Source organism: Carcharodon carcharias, chromosome 10 (assembly GCF_017639515.1).
Source record: "Carcharodon carcharias isolate sCarCar2 chromosome 10, sCarCar2.pri, whole genome shotgun sequence".
In the NCBI taxonomy this organism is placed as follows: Eukaryota; Metazoa; Chordata; class Chondrichthyes; order Lamniformes; family Lamnidae; genus Carcharodon; species Carcharodon carcharias.
Window position 1 is genome coordinate 11,135,198 of NC_054476.1, and position 26,128 is coordinate 11,161,325.

General features: G+C 41.1%; 1 protein-coding gene across 2 annotated transcripts in view; it reads right to left on the minus strand.

Annotated features, from left to right (window-relative positions):
- ext2 (exostosin glycosyltransferase 2) overlaps window positions 1-26,128 on the minus strand; it is a 182,890-nt gene that overhangs the window by 109,480 nt on the left and 47,282 nt on the right. For both annotated transcript variants that reach the window (XM_041196924.1, XM_041196923.1), the window contains exons 4-5: window positions 6,995-7,111; window positions 5,182-5,377 (exon numbers count right to left, since the gene is read on the minus strand). In XM_041196924.1, the coding sequence (XP_041052858.1) occupies window positions 5,182-5,377; window positions 6,995-7,111 (313 nt within the window). The remainder of the gene's footprint in view (window positions 1-5,181; window positions 5,378-6,994; window positions 7,112-26,128) is intronic.

A 26,128-nucleotide genomic window follows, 5' to 3' on the forward strand; every position in this document is an offset into this window, starting at 1 on the left:
GATGTTTTTAGTATCTTCTACCCTGAACAAATATTTTATAATGTCTTCAAAGTCTTTGCTATATCCTTGTTTTCCTTTATTAATTCTCCAGTCTTATTCTCTAAGGGCCCAATGTTTATTTAGTTATTCTCTTCCTTTTTATGTACCCACAGAAGCTCTTATTATCTGTTTTCCTATTTCTTGCTGGTTTATTCTTATATGCTAGTTTCTCCCCCTTATTTATTTTTAATTCACCCTTTGTTGGTTTCTAAAATGTTCTCAATGTTCTGGCCTACCACTAAGCTTCACAGCATTGTACGTCTTTTATTTAATTTGATACCATCCTTAATTTCATTAGTTAGCCACGGATAGTACAGCCTTCTCAGAGTCTTCCTTTCTTCATGGAATATACCTTTGTTGAGAGTTATGAAATATCGACACAAATGTCTGCCACTGTTTCTCTACTGCCTGACATTTTAACCCATTTTCCCATTCCACTTCAGCCAAATCTGTCTTCATACTATTGTAACTGCTTTTATTTAAGTTTAAAGGCACTAGTTTCAGACCCAAGTTTCATATCCTCAAACTGAATGTGAAATTATATCATGTTATGATTACACTTGTCTGGAAGGTCCTTTATTACAAGGTAATTGATTAATCCTGTCTTATTACGCATTACCAAGTCTAAAATAGTTTGTTGCCTGGTTGGTTTTACAATGTATTATTCTAAGAAACTGTCCCGAATACACTATGAACTCACGTTCAAGTCTACCTTTGCAAATTTGATTTATCCAATCTATAAGATTATTAAAAATCACCCATGTGTATTGCAATACCTTTCTAAAAAACCCCATTATTGTTTGATTTATACTGACCTGCAGCGCAGCTACTGTTAAGAGTGCCTATAAACTATTCCACCAGTGACTTCTTTCCCTTATTTCTTATCTCAACCCAAACTGATTCTACATCTTAATCTTTTGAGGCAAGGTAATTTTCACTGCTGTACTGATCTTATCCTTTATTAACAAAGCTACTCCACCTCCTTTTCCTTTCTTCTTATCCTTCTGAAATGTCAAATACTCTTGAATATTCAATTCCCAGCCTTGATCATCTTTCACTCACATCTCTGTTATGGCTATCATAATCATGCACATTTATTTCCATTTCTGCCATTAATTTGTCTATCTTGTTACAAATGTTGCGAGCATTCAGATAAGAGCCTTTAATTCTGTCTTTTTACCATTGTTTCCTACTCTAACCTTATTTTCTGGTGCACTCATGTCTGTAAGCTTTTTCACTTCCTGTCACACTTTGATTATCATTAACTGCATTGCAAACTGCAGCATAGCCTTGCCCTTTCTCATTAATTTTCTACATTTCCCCTTACCGGAATCTTCCACATCCACAATTTAGTTTAGAGCCATCTCTATAGCCTAGTAATTTGATTCACCAGAACACTGGTCCCAGAACGATTCGAGTGAAGCCTACACCAAAGGAACAGTGCCCTCTTTCCCAAGTATTGGTGCCAGGGGCCCATGAATTGAAATCCATTTCTCTAAGCCACACATTCAATGCTCTGATGTTGTATTTACTCTATGCCAATTTGCTTGTGGTTCAGGTAGTGGTCCAGAGATTACACCTGTGATTCTGCCTTTTAATTTAGCCCCTAACAGTTCATATTCCCTTAACAGAAACTCTTTCTTAGTCTTACCTATGTCACTGGTACCCACATGGACCACGATAACTGGATCCTTCACCTCCCATTCCAAGTTCTTCTTCAGCCCACAGGAGATATCCTTAACTTTAGCAACAGGCAGCAACAAAGCCTTCAGAACTCTCACTCCCAGTTGTACAGAAGAGTATTGATCCCCTAACTGCACTGTCCCCTACTACTACACATTCCTTTATATTCCCCCATCTTGAATGGCCCCCTATTCCACAGTGCTATGGTCAGTTTGCTCATTCTCCCTGCAGTCTCTGCTCTCATCCACACAGGCTGCAAGAACCTCATACCTGTTGGACAATGTTTGGGGCTGAGGCTTCTCCAGTGCTACTTTCTGGATCCCCATACCTACATCACTCAGTCACACCTTCCTGTCCCTGACCACAGACCAAATCTGAAGTACTTAGCCTAAGGGGGTGTGACTGCTGCCTGGAATAAAGTGTCCAAGCAACTTCCTTCCTTCCTAGTACATTACCGTGTCTGAAGCTTGGACTCCAGTTCATCAACTCTAAGCTGAAATTCCTCAAACTTCAGACATCTACTGTCGACCTGGTTGCTGTGGATCACACTGGTGCCCTCATGCTACAGCTGCAAAATCACCTTACCCACCATCTCCATTGTATTTTGTTTAACTAAATTGAGTTTCAAGTTCTGAAATATCATGCGATGATATGTAGTTATATTTAGTTTAACTAGTTAAGCTATACATTTAATACAGTATTTATATCATCATGGTCCTAGTTTAAACTACTGCTCTAGTTTAAAGAGAAAAAAGTAAAACTCATCAATTAATTGCCTACCTGCTCAGCTGACTAACGCCTCTAGACCTCAGCTCTCAGGTCTCACTGCCTCCTGCTCCCTCTCCTCTTGGATCGCTCCTTGTTTTGTAAAAGGCTGAACTCCATCTCTTCCCTTGCTCAACAAATTCCCGAGTAAAGTACTCTGTAGAAGCTGCACTCCATGAAGCTGACCAGCATGCTACTTATTCCGTGCGTAATCAAAAGCCTCTTGTATTTATACTATCAGGAATTCCAAAGACCCGAGTCAGTCTGTGCTGACCAGGTAATCAATTTCAACGAGTCATCTAATAAACTGTGCAGCTGCCACAAGCAGGGAGCTTGTTTATCACTCACTAACACTGTGAAAGAAACTGAGAAAGAAACCATAAGTTAAGGTTAAAGTTAAATGTTAAATGTAAAACTTTACTAGATTTTAGGAGTGGATCATCCCTTAAAACACTTAAGATTCCCTCACTCACCAAAATCCCGAGATAAGTACACTTTTGAGCTGGCCTCTATGCTATTTAATTCATCTTAACGGAAGTCCATCTTGTTCCCTTTCCCCAAAAAGGTCAATCTAGAAAACTAGCAAAAGCTGAATAGCAGTTTCAAAGTAGCCCTGCATTAAATTTCTGAGGTAGGTACATTGCAAATGCAGCATGACATGGACTTCAAAGATAGCAAAATAGTGATGGAAGAGGAAGGCCATTTGGCTCAGCTCAATTCATCCACCCCCAAAGATATAATGGGCAGCATCCATCGACTCCAGTGTTTCTACCTCTGCTATCTGGGTGTCCAATTGATACATTAATCATTCCGAGTTAAGAAGGATATTTTGATGTCAGTCCTCAATTTATCTTATTACCAGTTTCAATTTACGCACCCTTGTTCTACTCTCTTAATTTATGATGAAGCTGTGATAACTATAGATGCCCCTGACATTCCACTCATGTAATGGAAGACTGTGGCAATCATTGCAGGAATATTCCTTCAGTTCTGTGAGGAGGTTACTGGTTTTTGTAGCACTATGCTGAAATTCTTCACCTCCAAGATCTGGTAAGTTGTCAATACGTGATATGAAGACACTCTTCTCTCATGTCACACTCCTCTTGTCCACTCCTTGTCCAGGCCAGATTTCTCTCAAATCATTTTACCAAACAGGAACTGCCACCTATCGCACAGTCACACCCCTTGGATAGAATTATTTATAAGCTGGGAGCACTGATGAGGGTGGAACTTGTAGGTGTACTAATTTCTATTTGTAAACAGACACTAATTTCAAAGTATGGACAGTCTGCATGAATATTTCTATTATATATTTTTTCACTTTAATTTTTCACTATCCCTTTTCCAATTTTTTTTTTCTTTTCTTTCACTCACGTGAATTTCTCTCTTCACACCCATGTCCTAGGCCCACACATTCTGCAACTAGACACTGCCTCTATATTCCTTGTTCTAATGCTAGCTCATTCTTAGTCCCTTTCCTAGGTCACCTCTTCCCTCCTTCTTTACCCTGTGGCTGGGGCTGATCTTCAATTCCTTCTGATAGGTAAAACAGAGAAGCAGGATGTTGCTTAAATGGTGAGAAACTTTTAAATGTTCTGAGAGATCTGGGGGTCCTCATACATGAAACACAAGAAAGCCATCATGAAGGCGCAGCAAGAAATTAGGAAGGCAAATGGAATGTTGGCCTTTATTACAAGGCGACTGGAGTTCAAGACCAAGGAGGTCTTGTTAGAATTGTATGGGGCTTTGGCGAGACCACACCTGGAGTGCTGTGCACAGCTCTAGTCTCCTTATCAAAGGAAGGATATATTAAACTTGGAGGCAGTGTGGGAAGAGTCACTAGATTGATTCCCGATGAGAGAGTTGTTCTATCATGGGACGTTGAGTACACTGGGCCCAAACTCTCTGGCATTTAGAAGAATGAGAGATGATCTCACTGAAATTTATAAGCTTCTTAGGGGGCTTTGCTGGGTAGATGTGAGAGGCTGTTTCTCCCGACTGGAGAATCAAGAACTAGAGGGCACAGTCTCAGGACAAGAGGCTGATCAATTAAAAGTGAGATGAGGAGGAATTTCTTTGCTCAGATGGCTGTGAATCTTTGGAATTCTCTACCCCAGAGTTTAGAGACATTGAGTATATTCAAAGCTGAGATAGACTGATTTTCAGACTCTAGGGAAATCATGGGTTATGAGGATCAGGCAGGAAAATGGAGTTGAGGTTAAAGTTTAGCCCTGATCTTGTTGAATGGTGGAGAAGGCTGGAGGGGCTGTATGGCCTACTCCAGCTCCTATGTCTTATGTTATGTACAACTGGTTATATGCAAAATTCTGCCTTTTTCTCTTGACCAGCATTGCAGCTGCAAACAAAACAACAAACTTGACCAAATGGATGATGCACAGAGCGTTCTCAGCAACTGGACAGAGGGCTTTTTCTCATGTTAAATGATGGATATCATCTGCCATTCAGTACTTGTTCCCTTGGGTAGTTCAATTGCTCCCAGTCAAAGAAGCTGGGAATAGTACCAACAAAGGCAAAAAGACCTTAAAATAGTGACTGTGAAACACCAATAGTTGGCTTACAGTAGTAACAGATAGAAAGTCTTCTCCCATCTCAAAATCATAGCTGAAAGTCAAAGTTACGTGTAAGCATCATTGTAAATTAATAATTGTTTTCAGACATATAAATATATCATACCTGTAGAATCTGTGGGTAGTCATAGACTTGATGTTTGTGGCAGCGTTTCCTTGTGGTAGGCACACCCTCTGATAAATTGGTACATTTGTCTAGGATTAGCAAAGCGTCTCCATGTTCTGCTTCCATGGCCTCCAATTCAGAGCGGTATTCTGAATGGATAGCAGTTTGTGTAGACAAGATAAAATACATCCTGTAACTGAAAAGTGATATTATGAACATTGAAACAGGATTAGTATTAATTTTCACATTTAAAAATATTTTTAAAAAATATCTTTGACATCCTGTAAATCTGCTAAATCGATTTTACACTTTCTGGATTTCTCAGTGAAACTGGTTGTCACTGAAAGGAAGCAAACACACACGTGGCTTCAGCCTTTTGGGCTAAAGTACTGCCAGGGAGCAAGTCCAACATACCGCTAACAGCACATTGTAAAAATTCTCCTTCCTCAGAATTTTTCTTTTGCATTAACATACTCCATGCTAGAATTTACCTGCATATCAGTTAATTGGCAGAGCAGGAGGTCTAGTTCTGTTTTGCGCAACACCAGTCCATTATTGCATCCAAGATCTATCCTGCATTGAGTCCAATGAATGTTTATCACCAATTCTTGTTAAATTCCTGCTTGTACTCTCATTCAGTATTATAGCAACAATTTGCTTGACAAATTTGTTAAAATATAAACAAAAAATTAGTTATACTAAGCTGTCAACTCAGTTTGAAACTCCTGGATTCTCGGTATTTTCAAACATATTGTAAATTCAAGTGCATTACAACTTAGTTTGCAATAAGTTTGTTATTTTGCAAAAAAATACTGCTCTTGAAACAGTTTCTTGTAGCTGAACTTAATCAAATGCAATGAGAAGCATGAATAAAAGACTCAGTGCTTTATGACTGAGGGAGCCAGTTTCCAATAATCTGTGAGGTCCTTTCTATGATCATTATAAGCCAAACTACACCGATCTCAGATCAGCTCAGATCTACACCGCAAGCTGGTAGTAATTTCACTGCAACAGCAGTTTTATTCCTTTCAATTACATACTAAGTGAATTGCAACATTGGAATGTTTTCGGTATAGGTTTCCCACAATCAAGTTCATTTTGCTGGGGTGGGGGAAGGGGGCATACTTGGCTTTTCCCAAATGCAACAAAGCAAGAAATTTTATAAAATCCTTAAAATAGACTTCCAGACTGCTGTGGAAACTGTTGTGGTCTTCTAAGGTGTGTTGCAATCATATATGTTGAGGATCTCGAAGTCAACCTCAAGGGATCCGCCTCTATGCTATCTCTGCCAAGCAAGATATTGAGGCTGACGAGGGTTCTGGTCGAACACAATTACATGAAGTTTATTACTAGCAACTATATACAGCTCTACAAATGCCTTAATCTAGCCTGGGTCCTGACAGTTACATAGGCTGATTACTTGACTATATGCTTGACTCATAAGGTATACATTAAGTCTTACTGATAGAGTCACAGACATTAGTGAACATCTGCAGTAGAGATCACAGGCAATAGTGAACTTCTAACATGGAGGCTGTACCTTTTATCCTCCAGCCTTACATATGGTGATATCATAGTGATGTCACTATGCAGCTTCTTAAAGGTACATGTCATTGTCTGCATTGGCATGCATACAATATCACAGCAAAAACGATCTACCTTAATCTTAGTGCGGTACATTTGGAGTCTTTTAAGCATATTTATTCTGATTTTATCCTTACAAATTCTTATACAAACAGAAACTTAACAATTTACTTTGGCTGTAAGCAATTAGCAATGTATACAGCCCAGTAATGAAGTTGGTGACTCTTACCCAGGTAGCTTCTCAGGTAGATTAACATCTGCTGACAATGGACTAAAAACTGGAATGCTGACATCATAACCTTGTCGATAGGTCCATGTAGAGAAGCCTCCACCTGCAAGGAGGGCTCTTAAAAAAAAAGAGAAATAAGTTACAAATATAATCTGAAATTTAGATCCCTAAAACATATTGGGTATAGAAAGGTCTCAGGTAATAGAGAACAGATTCTAAACATGAGAGAGAAAAGGGAAGAGGGTCAGAAGTGGTAAAACCAGTCAGAGAGAAGGATTTTAGAGTACTTTTGAAGACAGAGCCATGACAAGGTACCAAGTAATAGCAGTTGTAAAAAAAACAACTCAACTTTTGAAACCATTTGTATTCCTGGTAAGCATCTTAGAAACAAAGGAGAATATGCAAAAAATATCCTACTTGTTAGTAATCTACTGCCTTGTATTTTGTGATTTACACTACACTTTCCCATCACTCACCCTAGATTACGCATATTTATAGCAAATGGTATGACTGTGCAGCAATCTGCTGACCAGGTGGTCAAATGCCTGGTTTAATTACTTATTCAGAATAAAGTAGGTAGATAATATAACTTTATAGGATTATGCTCAATGTATTGCAGAAAAGGGCTAAAACCATCATGTTAATTTTATGCCATGAGCACAGTTCATTTCTCAAAGGGAAAAAACTGGTACAGTTGAGCAAACACATGGCTGTTGGAATTTATATTACTTTTGGCTTAAACATTCCGCTTGCAGTATAGTGTCTTCCACTTACATAAGTTGTAACCGTTCAGAACAAACTTGCAAATTTTGATAAAGGAAATTTTTTACAATGCAAGAAGCAACAAAAATCATGGCTGGTGAAGTGCATACAACAACTTTTGTCTAAATTTCATACATCTTACCACCTGGGTGGATATGGTTATAAAATCTTTGAAAACTCGTCTCAATTGCAATTGTAAAGTACAATTGGATGGTGTTCTGCAAACCAACGTGGCAACAGTTCTTTAGTCCATACATCAGCAGTAGGTTGTGATTCTCTACTTTCTCATCGCAGTTTTTGTAAACAAGGTTGTCTCTCATTTTAGCAGTGTAAGAATGCAGTGGTTAGATGTTGTGGCAGTCCAGATCCAGCATGCTACACAGTGGGGTCTGTTTCTGGCTGCAGACCACCAGCTCAATGCAAAGAAGGTCCAGTCCACAAAATGGTTGGACTTCCATTGGGCCTAGCAGGCAGGTGGAGTGCAGTCAACCATCTGGAATTGATCCTGGAAAAAATATCCCTGTCATAGCTCTATACTTGCCTTTGAAATTTCTCCAGTTAAATAATGGGAAGATGAAGCCATTGTCACAAACTTAGTTCCCTAACCACTGACTTCATCCCTCTCCCTGGCAACTGGTCTGAGGCTGAATCATACCTATTGCAACCTCAGTGTCAAATTTTGATCCCGAGATGAGCTTTCAAATGCATCACTAAGACTGCCTATTCGCACCTACATAATTTTGCCCGACTCTGCTTCTGCCTCAGGTCATCTGTTGCTGAAAGCATCATTTTTAACCTCCATACATGACTACTCTGACACCTCCCAAGTTCTACCCCCCATAAACTTGGTCATCCAAAATTCTGCTGCCCGTCCTTGTAGTAATTTGCACAAAATTCCATTCACCCATCACCCCTGACTTACACTTGCTCCCAGTTAAGCAATGCCCTGATTTTAATATTCTCATCCTTGTTTTCAAATCCCTTGAAGGTCTCTCCCCTTCCATCTCTGTAAACTCCTCCAGCCCCACAATCCTCCAAGGACTCTGTGCTCCTGTAATTCTGGCCTCTTGAGCATCCCTGATTTGCATTGCTCCACCACTGGTAATCATGCCTTCAGTTGTCCGGGCCCTAAATTCTGGAATTTCCACCATATACCTCTTTGCCTCTCTACATGGTTTTCCTTCTTTAAGACACTCTTTAAAACTTAACTATTGACCTATTTGAAATTCTACTTATAAGTGGTTCAGTGTTATATTTTGTTTTATAATGCCCCTGCAAAGTGCCTCAGGGCCTTTTTTTTAAAACCTAAAAGGTGCTACATAAATGCAATGTGTTGCTGTTGTTGAAATGGTGAATACGACAATAAAACAGAACTCGAAAACACCCATCAGAGATACCATCACTTATTAGAATAAAAGTAAAATACTGCAGATGCTGGAGATCTGAAATAAAAACTTAAAAAGCGCTGGAAAAACTCAGCCAGTGTGGCAGCAACTGTGGAAACAGAAAAAGAGTTAAGTTTGAGTTCAATATGATTCTCTGATGAGCAGTCATATTGGACTCAAAACGTTAACACTCTTTCTCTCTCCACAGATGCTGCTAGACCGATTGAGTTTTTCCCGCACTTTGTTTTTATATCCCTTATGATAACCTTAACTCAGTCCAATTTTTGTTAGAGAAACCTGTAAAATCAGAACACCTAAAGTACTCAAATCCTTTATTTTCAGGTGACCTTTTCAAAATAGTCATTGTATACAGAGTGAATGGGATAAGCCAAAAATCCCAGGGTCGGCTGTATCTCCTGCGGTGTTTCTTTTTTTATCGCCCGAGATTGTCTCTCATTCTGAAGCCCTGCCACCAGGATGGGATTTCAGTCCATTTTCTGTTTGTTGGGTTTCTGAGTTCATTGCCATCCCAAGTCCTTTTCCACTAATGGAGGGGTGTCCCGATTCTGGGATCAGCTACATTGGCAGCCTGGACAGGGCAAGGCGGCTGCTATAGGGACACAGCGCCTGGAAGAGCCCAGTTAAATTGGGGATTTATATTTTACAGACCCCTATCTTGGATCCTCTCACCCATCAGTGTGCTGCAGCTGCTAATATTTGAAATGCTAGTGGTGGTGGTGATGGATAGAAACTGGATTTCATTCTGGATGTGCCGGTGGACTGGGGCATGTAGGGTTGCCAACTCTGGGTGCAGGTATTCCTGGCGCTTTGACCACATGATGTCCTGGCCACAAGCTCCAATTCTTCAGTTTCTCCTCAGGCACCCGTTTCCTTACTCTGCCCATAAGCCCTCATTCCCCAGTCTCCACCTCTAGGCTGAGCTCCCAGTCTCCATTTCCCCCAAGACCCCACTTCCCTCTCCCGTCAAAACTCAACTTCTTTGTACCCCCCCTAATCGCCAATCTCCAGCAACCCCCAATTCCCGGCTTCACGTGCCACCTCCCATCCCCAATGATTTCTGAGCTCCACGACACCCAATTGTTCCAGGCGCCAGTTTTTGTGTAGCTTGTTACTCATCAGAGTCTGTAACTGGGTAGCTGCTCTCTCGCTCCCTACAGTGGTGAAAGTCATGTCACAAGGCTAGGGGCAGGAACTGTAGTGAGGCCCACAACAACAGGCAGTTGAATGTAAACTGAAGGTGAGAGAGAATGGGGAGTTCTTCACCCAGAATTCATTGAGGGACAGAAACCTCTCTATCCCTGCTACAGAGCCATGCAAATATCTAATCCCAGAGATAGAGCGGTTTCTTTGTCACTATTGATGCTGGGTAAAGAAATCTCCATTGTACAAAAGCCATTTTTCACCTATTGCCACATTTACTTGCATGTCCCATGTTTTAAGCTGAAAATGGACTTCACATAATTTACTATGAGCAGCTTTCAATGCAAATGTATGGTTTCAACGCACAGCTTCAATTTATTATAACACAAGTTATTTGGGGCTATCAAGAAGTATCTGTTTTTTGACAGAATCCATTTGTGTAGGTTTCATTGCGCTTATAGACTAAAACTGGCAAAAAATCTCCCTCTGGCTGAATATATAACATTTGCTTTAAAACTTGAAATAAACAATGAAGTAGTTTCATAATCATTTTTGTTGTCAAGCTCTAAATGAGCTAATATGCATCAAGTAAGAACTTGCAACAGTATTGCATGAAGGGAAGATTTCCGTTGCGTGCTATGCACAGCAACACAGAAATACATCATACTCAGTTTTGCCACATATTGGGGTTACCAAACCTCATCCCTAAATGCCAACAGACATTACGCACTAAGTGGTTTTCGAATAAAATTGCATGGTTTTATGAAGGAATTTGAGTATTTGTGCCTTCTACATGAATCTTCATACTTTCCTTGTGTGGTTGAAATACAGGATACCTTATTAGGGAACCAACTGCTAACACTTGTCTCAATTATTAGCAAAGAAATCTAAATATAAAACTTTCCTGCACTTGTGTGGTTAAGTGAGTCAACCTGCACATAAAACACCACAGCCTTTAGATCAAGTTTTATATTTCTTTCTATGCAATGCTTAGAGCAGCTAATGAACACAGCTTCCTACTCCTGAAAATGTTCATGATGTGCTGATATTGAATCATATTCAACAATGAAGGAAAATTCTTCCAGCACAGATTGAGCAAAAGCATATTATATGATAATACCTTCACTGGTTTTTTTTTCACATACAAATGCAAAAATGAGTTTAAAGGGAGTGAGAGGGCCATTATATCACTGCTAACTCTGTTCCCTCCCTCCCCATCTTGTAACCATGGCAGAAGATCAGATTTAAACTGGCACTTAAAAAATGCACATTATTAAGAGCAAGCCATTTCAATTCTTCCAACTGGAACTTTCTAAAAAAAACGCGTACATCTTTCTTTCAGAAAGCTACAACTGGACTACTTGAGATCTGCTCATTATGAATTTGAAAAGGGAAAAATAAACCTGTGAAAAATATTACAATATGAATATATGAGTCAGCTTTCTGTCTCAGGAAACAGTGTTCTGCACCATAGTGGTCAGCTTTATTAAATATTGCCTAATGTGGCTCAAGAGCTCCACTCTGGTATGGCAGTCTCTGTCATGTTTGTGGAGACAGTGGACTGAGAAGGTGCATGATTCGCTGGCCACTGTTTTCTCTGGGCCCTCCCCTCAGCCAGCTGGTGTTTTCCATTTCTGCTTGTCTCTTCCAATGCCCTTCCAAATAGTCAGCTTCCAGAGGTCATGGCTGTCAGCGACTGCCTCCCAGTTGTCAGTGCCAATATCCACCATTTTCATATCTCACTTGCAGATGTCCTTGCAGTGGTGGTACGAATGCCCAGGAGGTTGTGACCCAGTGAGCAGTTCACCGCAAAGAGGTTTTTGGATATAGGGCTGTCATCCTTCCAATGAACCAATGCAGATGTCATTGGCTTAGCAATGAGTGTATGCTGATAGAATTAGCACAATTCAGGACCTCCAAGTTGGTGACCTTGTCCTGCCAAGAGATGACGAAGATAGACCTGAAGCTATTCAGCCTTTTCTCCCGCCTAGCATATGTTGTGCAGGTCTCACTACTGTAGAGGAGTGCACTGAGGACGCAGGCTTGGCAGAGTCACATTTTGGTGTTCTCAGTCGGGTTGCTGTTGTTTCACACTCTCTTCCTCAGCTTGGATTAACAGCTGCTACTTTTGCGATGCTGGTCTTGATATTAGCATCAACTAACAGATTGCTGGTGATTATGGAGCCTAGCTGTGTGAAACTATCAAAAATCTCCAGTATCACATTGTCAATGGCAGTATGGCAACATCCTGGACCATGTCATTTGTCTTCCTGATGCTGATGGTCAAACCAAACACTTCACAGGCATAAATGTGTACTACTAACGTACTCATACACAAACTATAATACTTCCTGCTGAATTCAAAGCAAGACATTTACAGCAATTAAGTTTTATTTGCAATTTTTCTTCCCTTTAAATGGGATTCATTTTGATCCCCTTCCATTCCCAATCACAAAGAGCAGGCAATCCATTTGCTAATCTACTGCTGCAAGTTTTAAAATGAAACCATTAAGGGTCTAGTTGCAAGAAGATGGTGTTCTATGGGAAGCTAAGGGGAAGAACTGGACATGGCATGCTCTGCACCAATGTACAAAGAGTTTACAGTAAAATATTCATGGAACAAATGGCTCAGTTATCAATATACATTTGTTCCCTCACACTGTGCTCTATCACCTCTCAGTAATCACAGGTACTTCTGTTCCCACTTGTCTCTACCTTAAAAATGGAATTCAATTTCTCACTTTCCATGTTCAGAAGAAACATCTATCCTTCAAACTACATATTTAGTGGTTAACTGAGCCACATTTTTGTCAATTTGGGCATCTGTTTCATTTGTTTTTAAAACTTCCTATTTGAAAGTCCAGTGCTACAAGTAGAAGACATTTTGAAATATGAAATAATCTAACCAATTACAACAGGGGCAAATCATACATCCTACTGGGACATCAAGTTCACACACTCAAGCCAAGGGCAGGGCTGGTAGAGTTAGGGTCTTAAGGTTTATCCTGCCAATAGTTAGAGAATACAAGTAAAATATAGCATGTTTACAACCTATACTTGGACAATGTGCTCAATTGGTGGATATACCTCCAGATGCTCCAAAACAAACAAAAAAATCATATCATGAAATGCACATTCAAAAGTATGTAGATTGCACCACTGACTGCTGGACTGATGGAGCTAAATATCGATCCTTCAACGTGCAAGGCCTGTAGGTGGTATAATATTTTCACAAAGATATGGCTAAGTCTGAATCTCAGTCACCACTGGAAGTGTGAGAGAGATTCACATCACGTTTACATGCTTGAAGTGAACATTTGAACAAATCTTGAAATACTGTCAAAAACAAAAGATTCAAGGAATTTACTTAACAGCCAGTACATCCTTGCAAGCAGCTGGGATTCAGTGGTAAAGTTGATAAACTGGTTATCTGAAAGTGCATTTTGTGGTAGTAGATTAGCTAAAATGGATTCACCTTGCAAGTTGCATGAACAAGCTCATTGCAATAATTCTCTTATGGAGGATTTGATTTCAAAGAGCTCTAATGCCTGCCACAAGTTTCTTAGGTGGAATTGTAAAACACTGAGGCAACCATTCGAAAGAAATGTATGCTTTTAGAATTCTAAAATCTGCTCACGCAAAAGGCAAGTGTTACAGCTGTATTTGTTCAGGTTTACTAAAGTCTCAGTGTAATAAAGGATTAAAATGGCCACCTGCATCATCCTAAAATAGGCAAAAAATGAGCATTACAGTCCCCTTGGTTAGATCACACAACTTCTCTTCGTATCTGCCAGGTCTTGCATTCAGTGCTAATGACTGTATAGCAATAATCTCAAAAAAGACTACAGTGTATATAAATGGCACAATGGGCTGCCCTTGTAGCTTTCCACTAATCCTTGCCTAACCACTAACTATGAGTAATTCAAAAAACTTAATTTCACCTGCATCTGTTCCTCAAAGAGAGGGTCAAAAGTAACTTCAGAATAACCCAGTTATGCAATTCCCAATACAGGGTATGTTTGCAGAATTGAAACGTTACATAAAGCCAAAAGTAATAATGGGAATCTATCCCACATGCCTTCTTAAGGATGTAAACTAATTTTATCAAGTAGTAGGTGCACAAGGTTATCAAAACAAGTTGTGTGAAGGAACTCTGTCCAAGCTTTCTGAATTGCTATGAATATTTATTTGGCCAGTAATGAGAGAATATGATTGTTTAGTCTTTTTAATTAAATTTCAGAACTGGCTTCAGCTAGTTTGTGTTTAGAGACTTTTGAAGCATTGTTTAACATCAGTTCTTAAAAGCAGTACTTTATGAGGTTGTTTAAAACTCAGTTATAAGTTTGGAGGTAGCAAATTTGAACATTTTTAAGAAAAAGGCAAAAAGCAGCACATCCTGAAATTTCAGTCAGGACACAACCATAGAACTTCACAGCAACCAAGGCGGCCATTAAAACCATTATGCCTGTGCTAGTTCTCAGAAAGACAAATCCACTTAGTGTCATTCCTCTGTCCCTTTTTCACACACCCTTCAAAATTTTTCTTTTTCAAATATTAATCCACTTTCATTTTAAAATTTATGATAGGTTCTGTTTCGGCCACCGCTTCTGGTAGGACATTGCAGGGTAAAATCAGGGTGGTAGCACAATACACTGGTGGCGAAGTGGCAGTCATTTTACACCTGCCTGATCTTCTTTGCATGACTTCTCTTGGGCAGTATATAAAACAGGCTGTCAAATTACTATCGCCTGTTTTTTGCTACCAAAGATGACCAATTTCACCCCATGTCCAAGGCTTGACATTCCCCTGCAAAAAAAATTCTAACCTGTCTTGTTCATTCAGTGATCATAAATTTATGCTCTCATTACTGACTCAAATCAGTTTTTCCTCAATTACCTCATAAAAAACATTCAATTTTAATCAAATTGCTATATACGGTTTGTTATTTCCACAAAGGCCTTGATTAAATTTGTCAAGCATGACTTGCCTTTCAGAAATCTACACTAACTGCCCTTAAGCAATGCTTCTCAAGGTGAGTATTCATGCTATCTGTATTATGGCCTCAAAGTTTATTACAGGTCAAGTATCCTTATCTGAAACTCCTGGGGCCAATTGTGTTTCAGGTAATTTCGGTTTTCGGATATCGCCTATAGGCCTAAGCCTACTTGCATTATAATGGTCGAAGCCTAGGATAGCTATAGTCTAAAGTAAATAAAATGACTAGAAAAGGAAGATGTATCGCTGAATAAAATTACAGGTTATCTGCAATAAGTTCACATTGGTGGCACCATCTCTGATTCTGCTTGTAGCAGAGGGTTCACAAAGTAAACCCGTTGGGCCCCGTAACTCAGGAAGGATGGGCTGGCCCTGGAGAGGGTCCAGAGGAGGTTCACAAGAATGATTCCAGGAATGAAAGGCTTAACATATGAGGAACGTTTGAGGACTCTGGGTCTAAACTCGATGGAGTTGAGAAGGATGAGGGGGGATCGGATTGAAACTTACAGAATACTGAAAGGCCTGGATAGAGTGGATGTGGGGAAGATGTTTCCATTAGTAGGAGAGACTACGACCCGAGGGCACAACCTCAGAGTAAAGAGAAGACATTATAGAAGAGATGAGGAGAAACTTCTTTAGCCAGAGAGTGGTGAATCTATGGAATTAATTGCCAAAAAGGCTGTGGAGGCCAGGTCATTGAGTGTATTTAAGATGGAGATAGATAGGTTCTTGATTGGTGAGGGGATCAAAGGTAACGGGGAGAAGGCGAAAGAATGGGGTTGAGAAACTTATCAGCCATGAGTAAATGGCGGAGCAAACTCGATGGGCTGAAAGGCCTAATTTCTGCTCCTATGTCTTATGGTCTAAACAGTGCAGACAAAAATCGCAAGGTAAACAGTGCAGACAAACAACTAGACTTTCTACGCTAAAGGTCGGGTGCAGTCAGCGAGGTTCGCGTCAGCTCGGGTCATATCGGCTCAGGTCAGAGACTTCCCGCACTTTGGTTGGGTGCAGTCGGAGAGGTTTGTGTTGGCTCCAGTCACGTCGGCTTGGGTCGCAGACTTCCTGCACTAAAGGTCGAGGAGGTTCATAAGAAGTCTGGTTTTTGGATATGTTCAGTTTTCGGATTTACAGTTAAAGAACACTCAGCCCGTATTGACATTAAAGTGAATGGTCTATTGCTACTCGATTTATCCTTTTCTCCCCCTGTTGAAGAGAGATACCACATTGGCAACCCTCCAGTTCTCTGGCATACTTAACATGCAAGCACGTTTAAATGATTATAGTCAGAGCCTCTACTTCTTGCGCATGAACACCATTGAAATCTGACAGCACTACAGGACGTGTAGGGCCCAGTACCTTTTTCACTTTTGCATTCCATCATGTTTCCAGTACTGCTTCCTCATCCATAGTGATCCTATTGAAATGCTGCACCACCTTCTAATTTTCACTACCATACCCTTCTGTGAATATCAGGGTAAAGCGCTCAGTATCTCCACCATTCCTTCATCCTTAATCAACCTTATATGTCACCCATGCTTCTCAAATGACTCATTTACTATTTTCCTCTATTAGTCTTTCTTCACATCGAATCAACTATGGAAAGGTTAAAAAAAAAACAAAAAAACTGCGGATGCTGGAAATCCAAAACAAAAACAGAATTACCTGGAAAAACTCAGCAGGTCTGGCAGCATCGGCGGAGAAGAAAAGAGTTGACGTTTAGGTTAGTTTACTCCACAGCAGCCCACCAGTGGAGGAAGAGGTAGCAAGAGCAAAAAAATAGTGCTAGGCAAGCAAACCCTTGATGTTGGTATGCTCTAAGTGGCTGTATATAATAAAATGATATTCTGGCTTGTTAACCAGCTGGAATAAAATTTTTCCTCTCTCAAGACTACGCAGGGAAATAATCAAAGTGAAATAATGCGGATGCTGGAGATCCGAATAACAACAAAATGCTGGAAAAACTCAGCAGGTCTGGCAGCATTTATGGAGAGAAAAACAGAGTTAACACTTTAAGTCCAATAAGACTCTTTTGCGGAAATCATTATGCAGGACCATGCCTCATTTACACAGGCAATGCAATCTGTGTTTGAACCACAGCTGCCCCTCCCCCACCCCCTCCATCAGAACGACATAGTTTGTTAAATGTTAATGGTCAAAGATAGAAGGAGGAAACCTTTATAACTATTATGTCCTATTGCAACAGACATTCTCTTGCTGGATCTACTGGCACAATTTGTTATGGGGATGAAGCACTTAACCAGCAAAACCAAGCAGACTACGTAAGAAAACATTCAGTCCTTCCACCACAGAGCAGCACCAGTGTGTCCCATCTACAAGATGCACTGCAGGAACTCACCAAGGCTCCTTAGGCAGCACCTTCCAAACCCTACCACCTAGGAGGACAAGGGCAGCAGATACTTGGGAACACAACCACCTGGAAGATCCCCTCCAAGCCACTCACTAACCTGACTTGGAAATATATCGCCATTCCTTCACGGTCACTGGGTCAAAATCCTGGAATTCCTTCCCTAACAGCACCGTAGGCGTAGCTACACCACATGGCCTGCAGCAGTTCAAGAAGGCAGCTCACCACCACTCTCTCAAGGGCAATTAGGGATGGGCAATAAATGCTGGCCTTGTCAGCAACGCCCACGTCCGTAAATGAATAAAAGAAATTAAGTCAATAAAAATTCCAAACTGCACTAACGTGTTTCCATGAATCATCATCAAGTGAAAGTGATTTTCACTTCTAATCATTTAGAAGTGAAAACATTTTGAGTAAACAATAATAGCCTTAGTGTAGCTCAGTATTATATTTTGTTTGATAAAATTTGTTATGCACCTTAAGGTGTTTGACTATGCCAAAGGCACCATATAAATGCAAGTCAGTGGTATTGATCAAGGTTTAAAAAACTGCTCTCAGATGCTCCAGTTTAAAAAACACGCCATGCTAAAAATGCTCATGTTACCGTTCTGAACAAAGACACACAAAATAGAAACATTAATTCTAAGCTCGTAACAAACTTTGTAAATGTTTATTTTGCAACCTTCTAACAGATCTGAATTCGTCATGCCTGTGTTACTGTCAGTGTTACAAAGATACCCACTACCCTTTCCTGCTGTTGGTGAATGCTCCACAAACACATCAGATCTAAGCAGTTCTGAAATGTACAAAATCCACTATTGTAAAAAAAATATAATTAGATAAAACTTTTCAGAGGTTTCGTATTGAAAAATGAGACAACACAAAATCAGTTCTTGGTGTTAGACAATGGTACCTTGGCTCTCTTATACAAGAGAATATTCAAAACAGGCAGAGAAAAGGAACCAAGTGAACATGTTTCTCAGAGAATCTACATGCGTGCAAGAGGCCAAATGGCCTATATCTGTACTGTAAAATTGACTGTTTCCTTGGCTTGATGTTGAATATATTACTGTGCTATAAGTGGGAGAAACTAAATTCTGGGGATCGAGTAAAGCTTTCTAGAAAGGTTAAGATATAAATTAGAAATAGGATACCCAGATTGTTGGAAAGTTAGACCTTTTTCCTTCATTTGTACACAGTATTATTTGGTATTTATATTGTACAAATATAGCTCACTGTTCTTATTTTTTTATGATCACTTAACCACAATGTGTGCCAAAATGTGAATTTAATTGATTCCAAACCGTCTTTAAAAAAAAAACGGTTGAATTATGCATTCATTTCCCACACTTGAAAATGTGGAAATCTGAATTTGATCTGCGTTGCATGCATAATTCCATTTGCACCAAGCCATATGAATTAAAATGACACGTTAACAGTTTGTGCTTCAGTGAAGTTTTTCATGTCAAATGTTTCATATTGCAAATATTGAAAATTAATAAATTAGTTCTGTCAATTCTCAAAAAATAACCAGCAATGGGAAATGGTAGAATATAAATTGTGGGAAATGTTAATATATCAATACTATATTTTTAAGGATCACGGATAATCAGCAGTTATGGGGTTAAATGATACTGGATTTTTATTCCAAGGAAAAGCAGCTTAAAAAAAAAGCTTCTTTAAAACCTGGATATAAATATCAACTTATCTGCCTTGATCCCATGGATTAAAAAAAAAAACCCTGCTTCACATATAACAGCATTCTTCTGTTTGCGACAAAAATAGGAATAGCAGCAATTGTAGCCAGACAGCAGAACTTCTCTCCCCGTCCCCTCGTCTCCTGAGGGCACTGAAAACTGACAACTTCACTACCCCCCTAGTTGCAGTTTTTCCATGTTCATGTCTAATTGTGTAGTAATCTCGTGACTTAATGATGTGCTGACTTTAATAAATAAAACGGAAAACTGTGATTGGTTGCAAGATTTTTTTTAAACAATCACAAAGCTCCCGAAGCGTTTTAAAACCAATTTGTTTTCCCTTTTTTTAAGAGAATGAAACTACTCTATTACTCAACAGACAAGAAACTAAATTAAATTGCAAGTGCCATCACTTGATCTTTCACCCATTTAATAGGTATTGTGGTTATTACACACTGAAGTTATTCCTTTTATGTTACCCTGCATGACCATCTGAAGATGCACACATATTTATGGAAGAAAATGACTAACAGATGCAATTGCATAGAAAATGTCTTACAGGCCTGTTTTTGGCGTATCAGTGAAAAATGCCCCAACTTTCATGTAGAACTAAAATACTGAAAACACTACATATTCAATAGCAATCATCATAATGCTACTAAACACACTGATGGTTTTTAATCCTGCTAAAGGGATAATCATATAAAAAAAATCTTCTCAACTCCAGAAGAAGGTCATGCTGACACTGAAAAACCTGTATGGAAACACAAGGGTCCATATTTTACTACAGTCAAAACCTGACAAGATTACGAACTTATGACTTTGAAAAATAAAAAAGAACACACGTCAAATACTTAGGAACACCTACCACTGTAGTGGGCTGACATAATCAGAAGGTCAATTATTCCACAAGCAAAATTAGCAAGAGCACAATCGTATAATTACCTCCTCTTGATCTTGTCACCTTCAATTACATGATGACTGAATACATATGTGACAGGAAGAGATCTGCAGAGCTTATGGCCAAAATAGTACGTTTGCCCAGGACTGCCAGACCTCAAAATTTATCATCTTACATTTCAATGTAGGGCAGTGATGAAGTGGTGAAAGATGAAAGGGAAATGCCATGGCTGCACACCGAACAGGATCTGGCACCCCCACATAAAAACAAAGCATCCAATTATTATAAAAGCACAAACCAAAAAATGAAAAATGATTATTTTGAACATCTGGTCAAGCAGAATTACAGTTAAGATGCACTTCCAATGCTTATACCTTCATGAGTCAGACCCATTAAGACGACAACAGGATAAGAATGTCTACGCTTGAGGTTTCTTAACCAATATAAAATGAAAAATCACTTCTAGCTTGATGTCAATTTTCGATTCATCAAGGTTTAGTTCAGGAATGGAACAAGTACCTCTCAACAACTGGTGAGTTCATCATTTAACCCCCAGTCAAGTCAAATATAGAACAAATGCCCTACAGCTTTTTTGGTATTGTTTTAATATCATAGATGACATATTCAATCATTTTGTGACAATATGTAAACTTTCACCATTTTAGGCAATACCGTTTGTACCTTTAAAACAGATGGGGTTGGGGGGGGGGAAGGAATTATCTCCACTACCACAAAATATAAAGAATGACCCAGATGTGCCTGTGCATCTAATGGCATGTGCTGAAAGCCTGCCCCTGCATGTTTACATTTTTACACTTTATGCACAGCAAGTTACTGAAAGTGCAAGCTGATAAGACCATAAGACATAGGGGCAGAAGTAGGCCATTCGGCCCATCGAGTCTGCTCCACCATTCAATGAGATCACGGCTGATCTGATTATCTTCAGCTCCACTTTCCTGCCTTTTCCCCATAACCCTCGATTCCCTTACTGATTAAAAATATAAAAACAAAGAAACTGCGAATGCTGGAAATCCAAAACAAAAACAGAATTATCTGGAAAAACTCAGCAGGTCTGATTAAAAATATGTCTATCTCAGCCTTGAATATACTTAATGACCCAGCCTCTACGGTAAAGAATTCCACAGATTCACTACCGTCTGAGAGTAGAAATTCCTCCTCATCTCTGTCTTAAATGGATGATCCCTTGCTCTGAGATTATGCCCTCTGGTCCTAGACTCTCCCACAAGGGGAAACAACCTCTCAGCATCTATCCTGTCAAGCCCCCTAAGAATTTTATATGTTTCAATAATGTCATCTATCATTCTTCTAAACTCCAATGAGTACAGCTCCAACCTACTCAACCTCTCCTCATAAGAAAATCCCTCCATACCTGGGATCAACCTAGTGAACCTTCCCTGGACAGCCTCCAAATCTTTCTTCAGATAAGGGGGCCAAAACTGTTCACAGTATTCTAGGTGTGGTCTAACTAGTGCCTTGTATAGTTTTAGCAAGACTTCACTATTTTTATACTCCATCCCCTTTGAAATAAAGGCCAACTTTCCATTTGCCTTCCCTATTACCTGCTGAACTTGTATGCTAACTTTTTGTGATTTATGCATGAGAACCCCAAAATCCCTCTGTGCTTCAGCTTTCTGCAGTCTTTCTCCATTTAAATAATATTCAGCTTCTCTATTCTTGCTGCCAAAGTGCATAACCTCACATTTTCCCACATTATATTCCATCTTCCAAGTTTTTCTCCACTCACTTAACCTGTCTATATCCCTCTGTAGACTCTTTGTGCCATCCTCACTGCTTGCCTTCACATCTATTTTTGTCATCTGTAAATTTGGCGATAGTACATTCACTTCCCTCATCCAAGACATCAACATATATTGTAAGTAATTGTGGCCCCAGCACCAATCCCTGTGGCACTCCACTAGTTGCAGGTTGGCGTCATGAACATGTCTCCCTTATCCCAACTCTCTGCCTTCTATTAGTTAGCCACTCCTCTATCCATGCCAATATGCTACCCCCAACACCATGGGCTCTTACCTTATTAAGTATCCTCAAATGTCGTACCTTATCAACTTGGAAATCCAAATATATTACATCTACTGGTTCCCCTTTATCTACCCTGCCTGTTACCTCCTCAAAGAAGGCTAATAAATTTGTCAGGCATGATTCCCCCTTCACGAAGCCATGCTGGCTCTGCTTGATTATATTATGCATTTCTAAATGCTCCGCAATTACATCCTTTATAATAGATTCTAACATTTTCCCAATGATGGATGTCAAGCTAACTGGCCTATAGTTACCTGTTCTTTGTCTCCCTCCCGTTTTGAAAAAGGTTGTTACATTGGCAGTTTCCAATCCTCTGGGACTTTTCCAGAATCTAAGGATTCTTGGATTGTAACCAGTGCATCCACTATTTGTGCAGCTGCTTCCTTTAATACAAAAACAGAATTACCTGGAAAAACTCAGCAGGTCTGGCAGCATCGGCGGAGAAGAAAAGAGTTGACGTTTCGAGTCCTCATGACCCTTCGACAGAACTTGCGTTCGAGTCCAAGAAAGAGTTGAAATATAAGCTGGTTTAAGGTGTGTGTGTGGGGGCCGGAGAGATAGAGAGACAAAGAGGTGGAGGGGGGGGTGTGGTTGTAGGGACAAACAAGCAGTGATAGAAGCAGATCATCAAAAGATGTCAACGACAATAGTACAATAGAACACATAGGTGTTAAAATTAAAGTTGGTGATATTATCTAAACGAATGTGCTAATTAAGAATGGATGGTAGGGCACTCAAGGTACAGCTTGAGTGGGGTTTTTTTTTTATATAATGGAAATAGGTGGGAAAAGGAAAATCTTTATAATTTATTGGAAAAAAAAAGGGAAGGGGGAAACAGAAAGGGGGTGGGGATGGGGGAGGGAGCTTACGACCTAAAGTTGTTGAATTCAATATTCAGTCCGGAAGGCTGTAAAGTCCCTAGTCGGAAGATGAGGTGTTGTTCCTCCAGTTTGCGTTGGGCTTCACTGGAACAATGCAGTAAGCCAAGGACAGACATGTGGGCAAGAGAGCAGAGGGGAGTGTTAAAATGGCAAGCGACAGGGAGGTTTGGGTCATTCTTGCGGACAGACCGCAGGTGTTCTGCAAAGCGGTCGCCCAGTTTACGTTTGGTCTCTCCAATGTAGAGGAGACCACATTGGGAGCAACGAATGCAGTAGACTAAGTTGGGGGAAATGCAAGTGAAATGCTGCTTCACTTGAAAGGAGTGTTTGGGTCCTTGGACGGTGAGGAGAGAGGAAGTGAAAGGGCAGGTGTTGCATCTTTTGCGTGGGCATGGGGTGGTGCCATAGGAGGGGGTTGAGGAGTAGGGGGTGATGGAGGAGTGGACCAGGGTGTCCCGGAGGGAGCGATCCCTACGGAATGCCGATAAGGGGGGTGAAGGGAAAATGTGTTTGGTGGTGGCATCATGCTGGAGTTGGCGGAAATGGCGGAGGATGATCCTTTGAATGCGGAGGCTGGTGGGGTGATAAGTGAGGACAAGGGGGACCCTATCATGCTTCTGGGAGGGAGGAGAAGGCATGAGGGCGGATGCGCGGGAGATGGGCCGGACACGGTTGAGGGCCCTGTCAACGACCGTGGGTGGAAAACCTCGGTTAAGGAAGAAGGAGGACATGTCAGAGGAACTGTTTTTGAATGTAGCATCATCAGAACAGATGCGACGGAGGCGAAGGAACTGAGAGAATGGGATGGAGTCCTTACAGGAAGCGGGGTGTGAGGAGCTGTAGTCGAGATAGCTGTGGGAGTCGGTGGGTTTGTAATGGATATTGGTGGACAGTCTATCACCAGAGATTGAGACAGAGAGGTCAAGGAAGGGAAGGGAAGTGTCAGAGATGGATCACGTGAAAATGATGGAGGGGTGGAGATTGGAAGCAAAATTAATAAATTTTTCCAAGTCCTGACGAGAGCATGAAGCGGCACCGAAGTAATCATCGATGTACCGGAGAAAGAGTTGTGGAAGGGGGCCGGAGTAGGACTCGAACGCAAGTTCTGTCGAAGGGTCATGAGGACTCGAAACGTCAACACTTTTCTTCTCCGCCGATGCTGCCAGACCTGCTGAGTTTTTCCAGGTAATTCTGTTTTTGTTTTGGATTTCCAGCATCCGCAGTTTTTTTGTTTTTATCTCTGTGTTTAATTGACTGCCACTGCTCTTCAAGAAATGCCTACCTCCTTGAAGAAGTTCTGTTCCTCTCTGCGACAAGATTTCCGTATCTCTCTGTTGTCTTGCTCACCTTCCTTGCTTTCCATTTCCCTCCTAGTGTTTGACAAGGTGTTTACTAAAACCCGCTTTCACAGCCATATCTCCTTTCTCAGTGACTGTCTCCGTCTCCGACTTACCCCACGTGGATTTCAACTGAAATTCCACCCCTCATGTTTCGAACCCACCCAGGATTACAGGTATCTCCGGGACATAAAACGTTTCTCGGACTGCTGTTCCCGTCACATTCTGAAATCCACACTCAGTGCCATGCGCCGCCACATGAACACATTCGACCTCTCCCTCCAGCAGCACCGCCGTACCCTTTTTCAAAGCTGCGCGTGCCCCCGAGTTTCATTTTATCCTTCGGCTCATCCGACGCCTCAACAAGAAACTTTTTCTCTTTCTCTCAAGTGCTAAGGAACGCAAGCTGCAACAACTCAGCGACACCAACACCCATCTAGGACCCTCCACCCCTGCCTGTTCCTCCGTCCCCACCCTTTCTTCCAATCCCAACCCCAGCCATGTATTCACTATACCCCCTGACCTTCCCCTCTCCGATGCTGAACGTTCAGTGCTCAGCAAAGGACTTAGTTTCATACCCTTACGCCCTCACCTCAATGAATTTCGGGCTCGGCATGATACTGAACTCTTCTTCTGCCGTCTTCGTCTCCGGGCTCACTTCTTTGGGCAGGAGTCCTCTCCCAGTTCAACGGATCCTTTTACCCATCTCCAATATTCTCCCTCCACCTGGACCCCTCCCTCTGGATTCTTACCTTCTCTCGATCTTTTCATTGAGAACTGTCGGCGCGACATTAGTCGTCTCAATTTCTCTGCTCCTCTCACCCATTCTAACCTGTCTCTCTCTGAACTTACTGCACTCCATTCTCTCAGGTCCAACCCTGACATTGTCATCAAACCCGCTGACAAGGGTGGTGCTGTTGTTGTCTGGCGCACTGACCTCTACCTCGCGGAGGCTGAGCGTCAACTCGCAGACACTTCCTCCTACCTCTCCCTGGACCATGACCCCACCACTGAACATCAAGCCATTGTTTCCAGGACTGTCACTGACCTCATCTCCTCTGGGGATCTCCCTCCCACAGCTTCCAACCTGATAGTCGGGCGGCCCGCTTCTATCTCCTACCCAAAATCCACAAACAGAACTGCCCCGGTAGACCGATCGTCTCAGCTTGCTCCTGCCCCACAGAACTCATTTCTCGTTATCTTGACTCCCTTCTCTCTCCCCTTGTCCAGTCCCTTCCCACCTACATCCGTGATTCCTCTGACACCTTACGTCACATCAACAATTTCCAGTTCCCTGGCCCCAACCGCTTACTCTTCACCATGGACGTCCAATCCCTCTACACCTCCATCCCCCACCAGGATGGTCTGAGGGCCGTTAGCTTCTTCCTCGAACAGAGGCCCGAACAATCCCCATCCACCACTACTCTCCTCCGTCTGGCTGAACTTCTTCTCACGCTGAACAATTTCTCCTTCAACTCCTCTCACTTCCTCCAAATAAAAGGTGTGGCTATGGGTACCCGCATGGGCCCCAGCTATGCCTGTCTCTTTATGGGGTATGTGGAACATTCCTTGTTGCAGTCCTACTC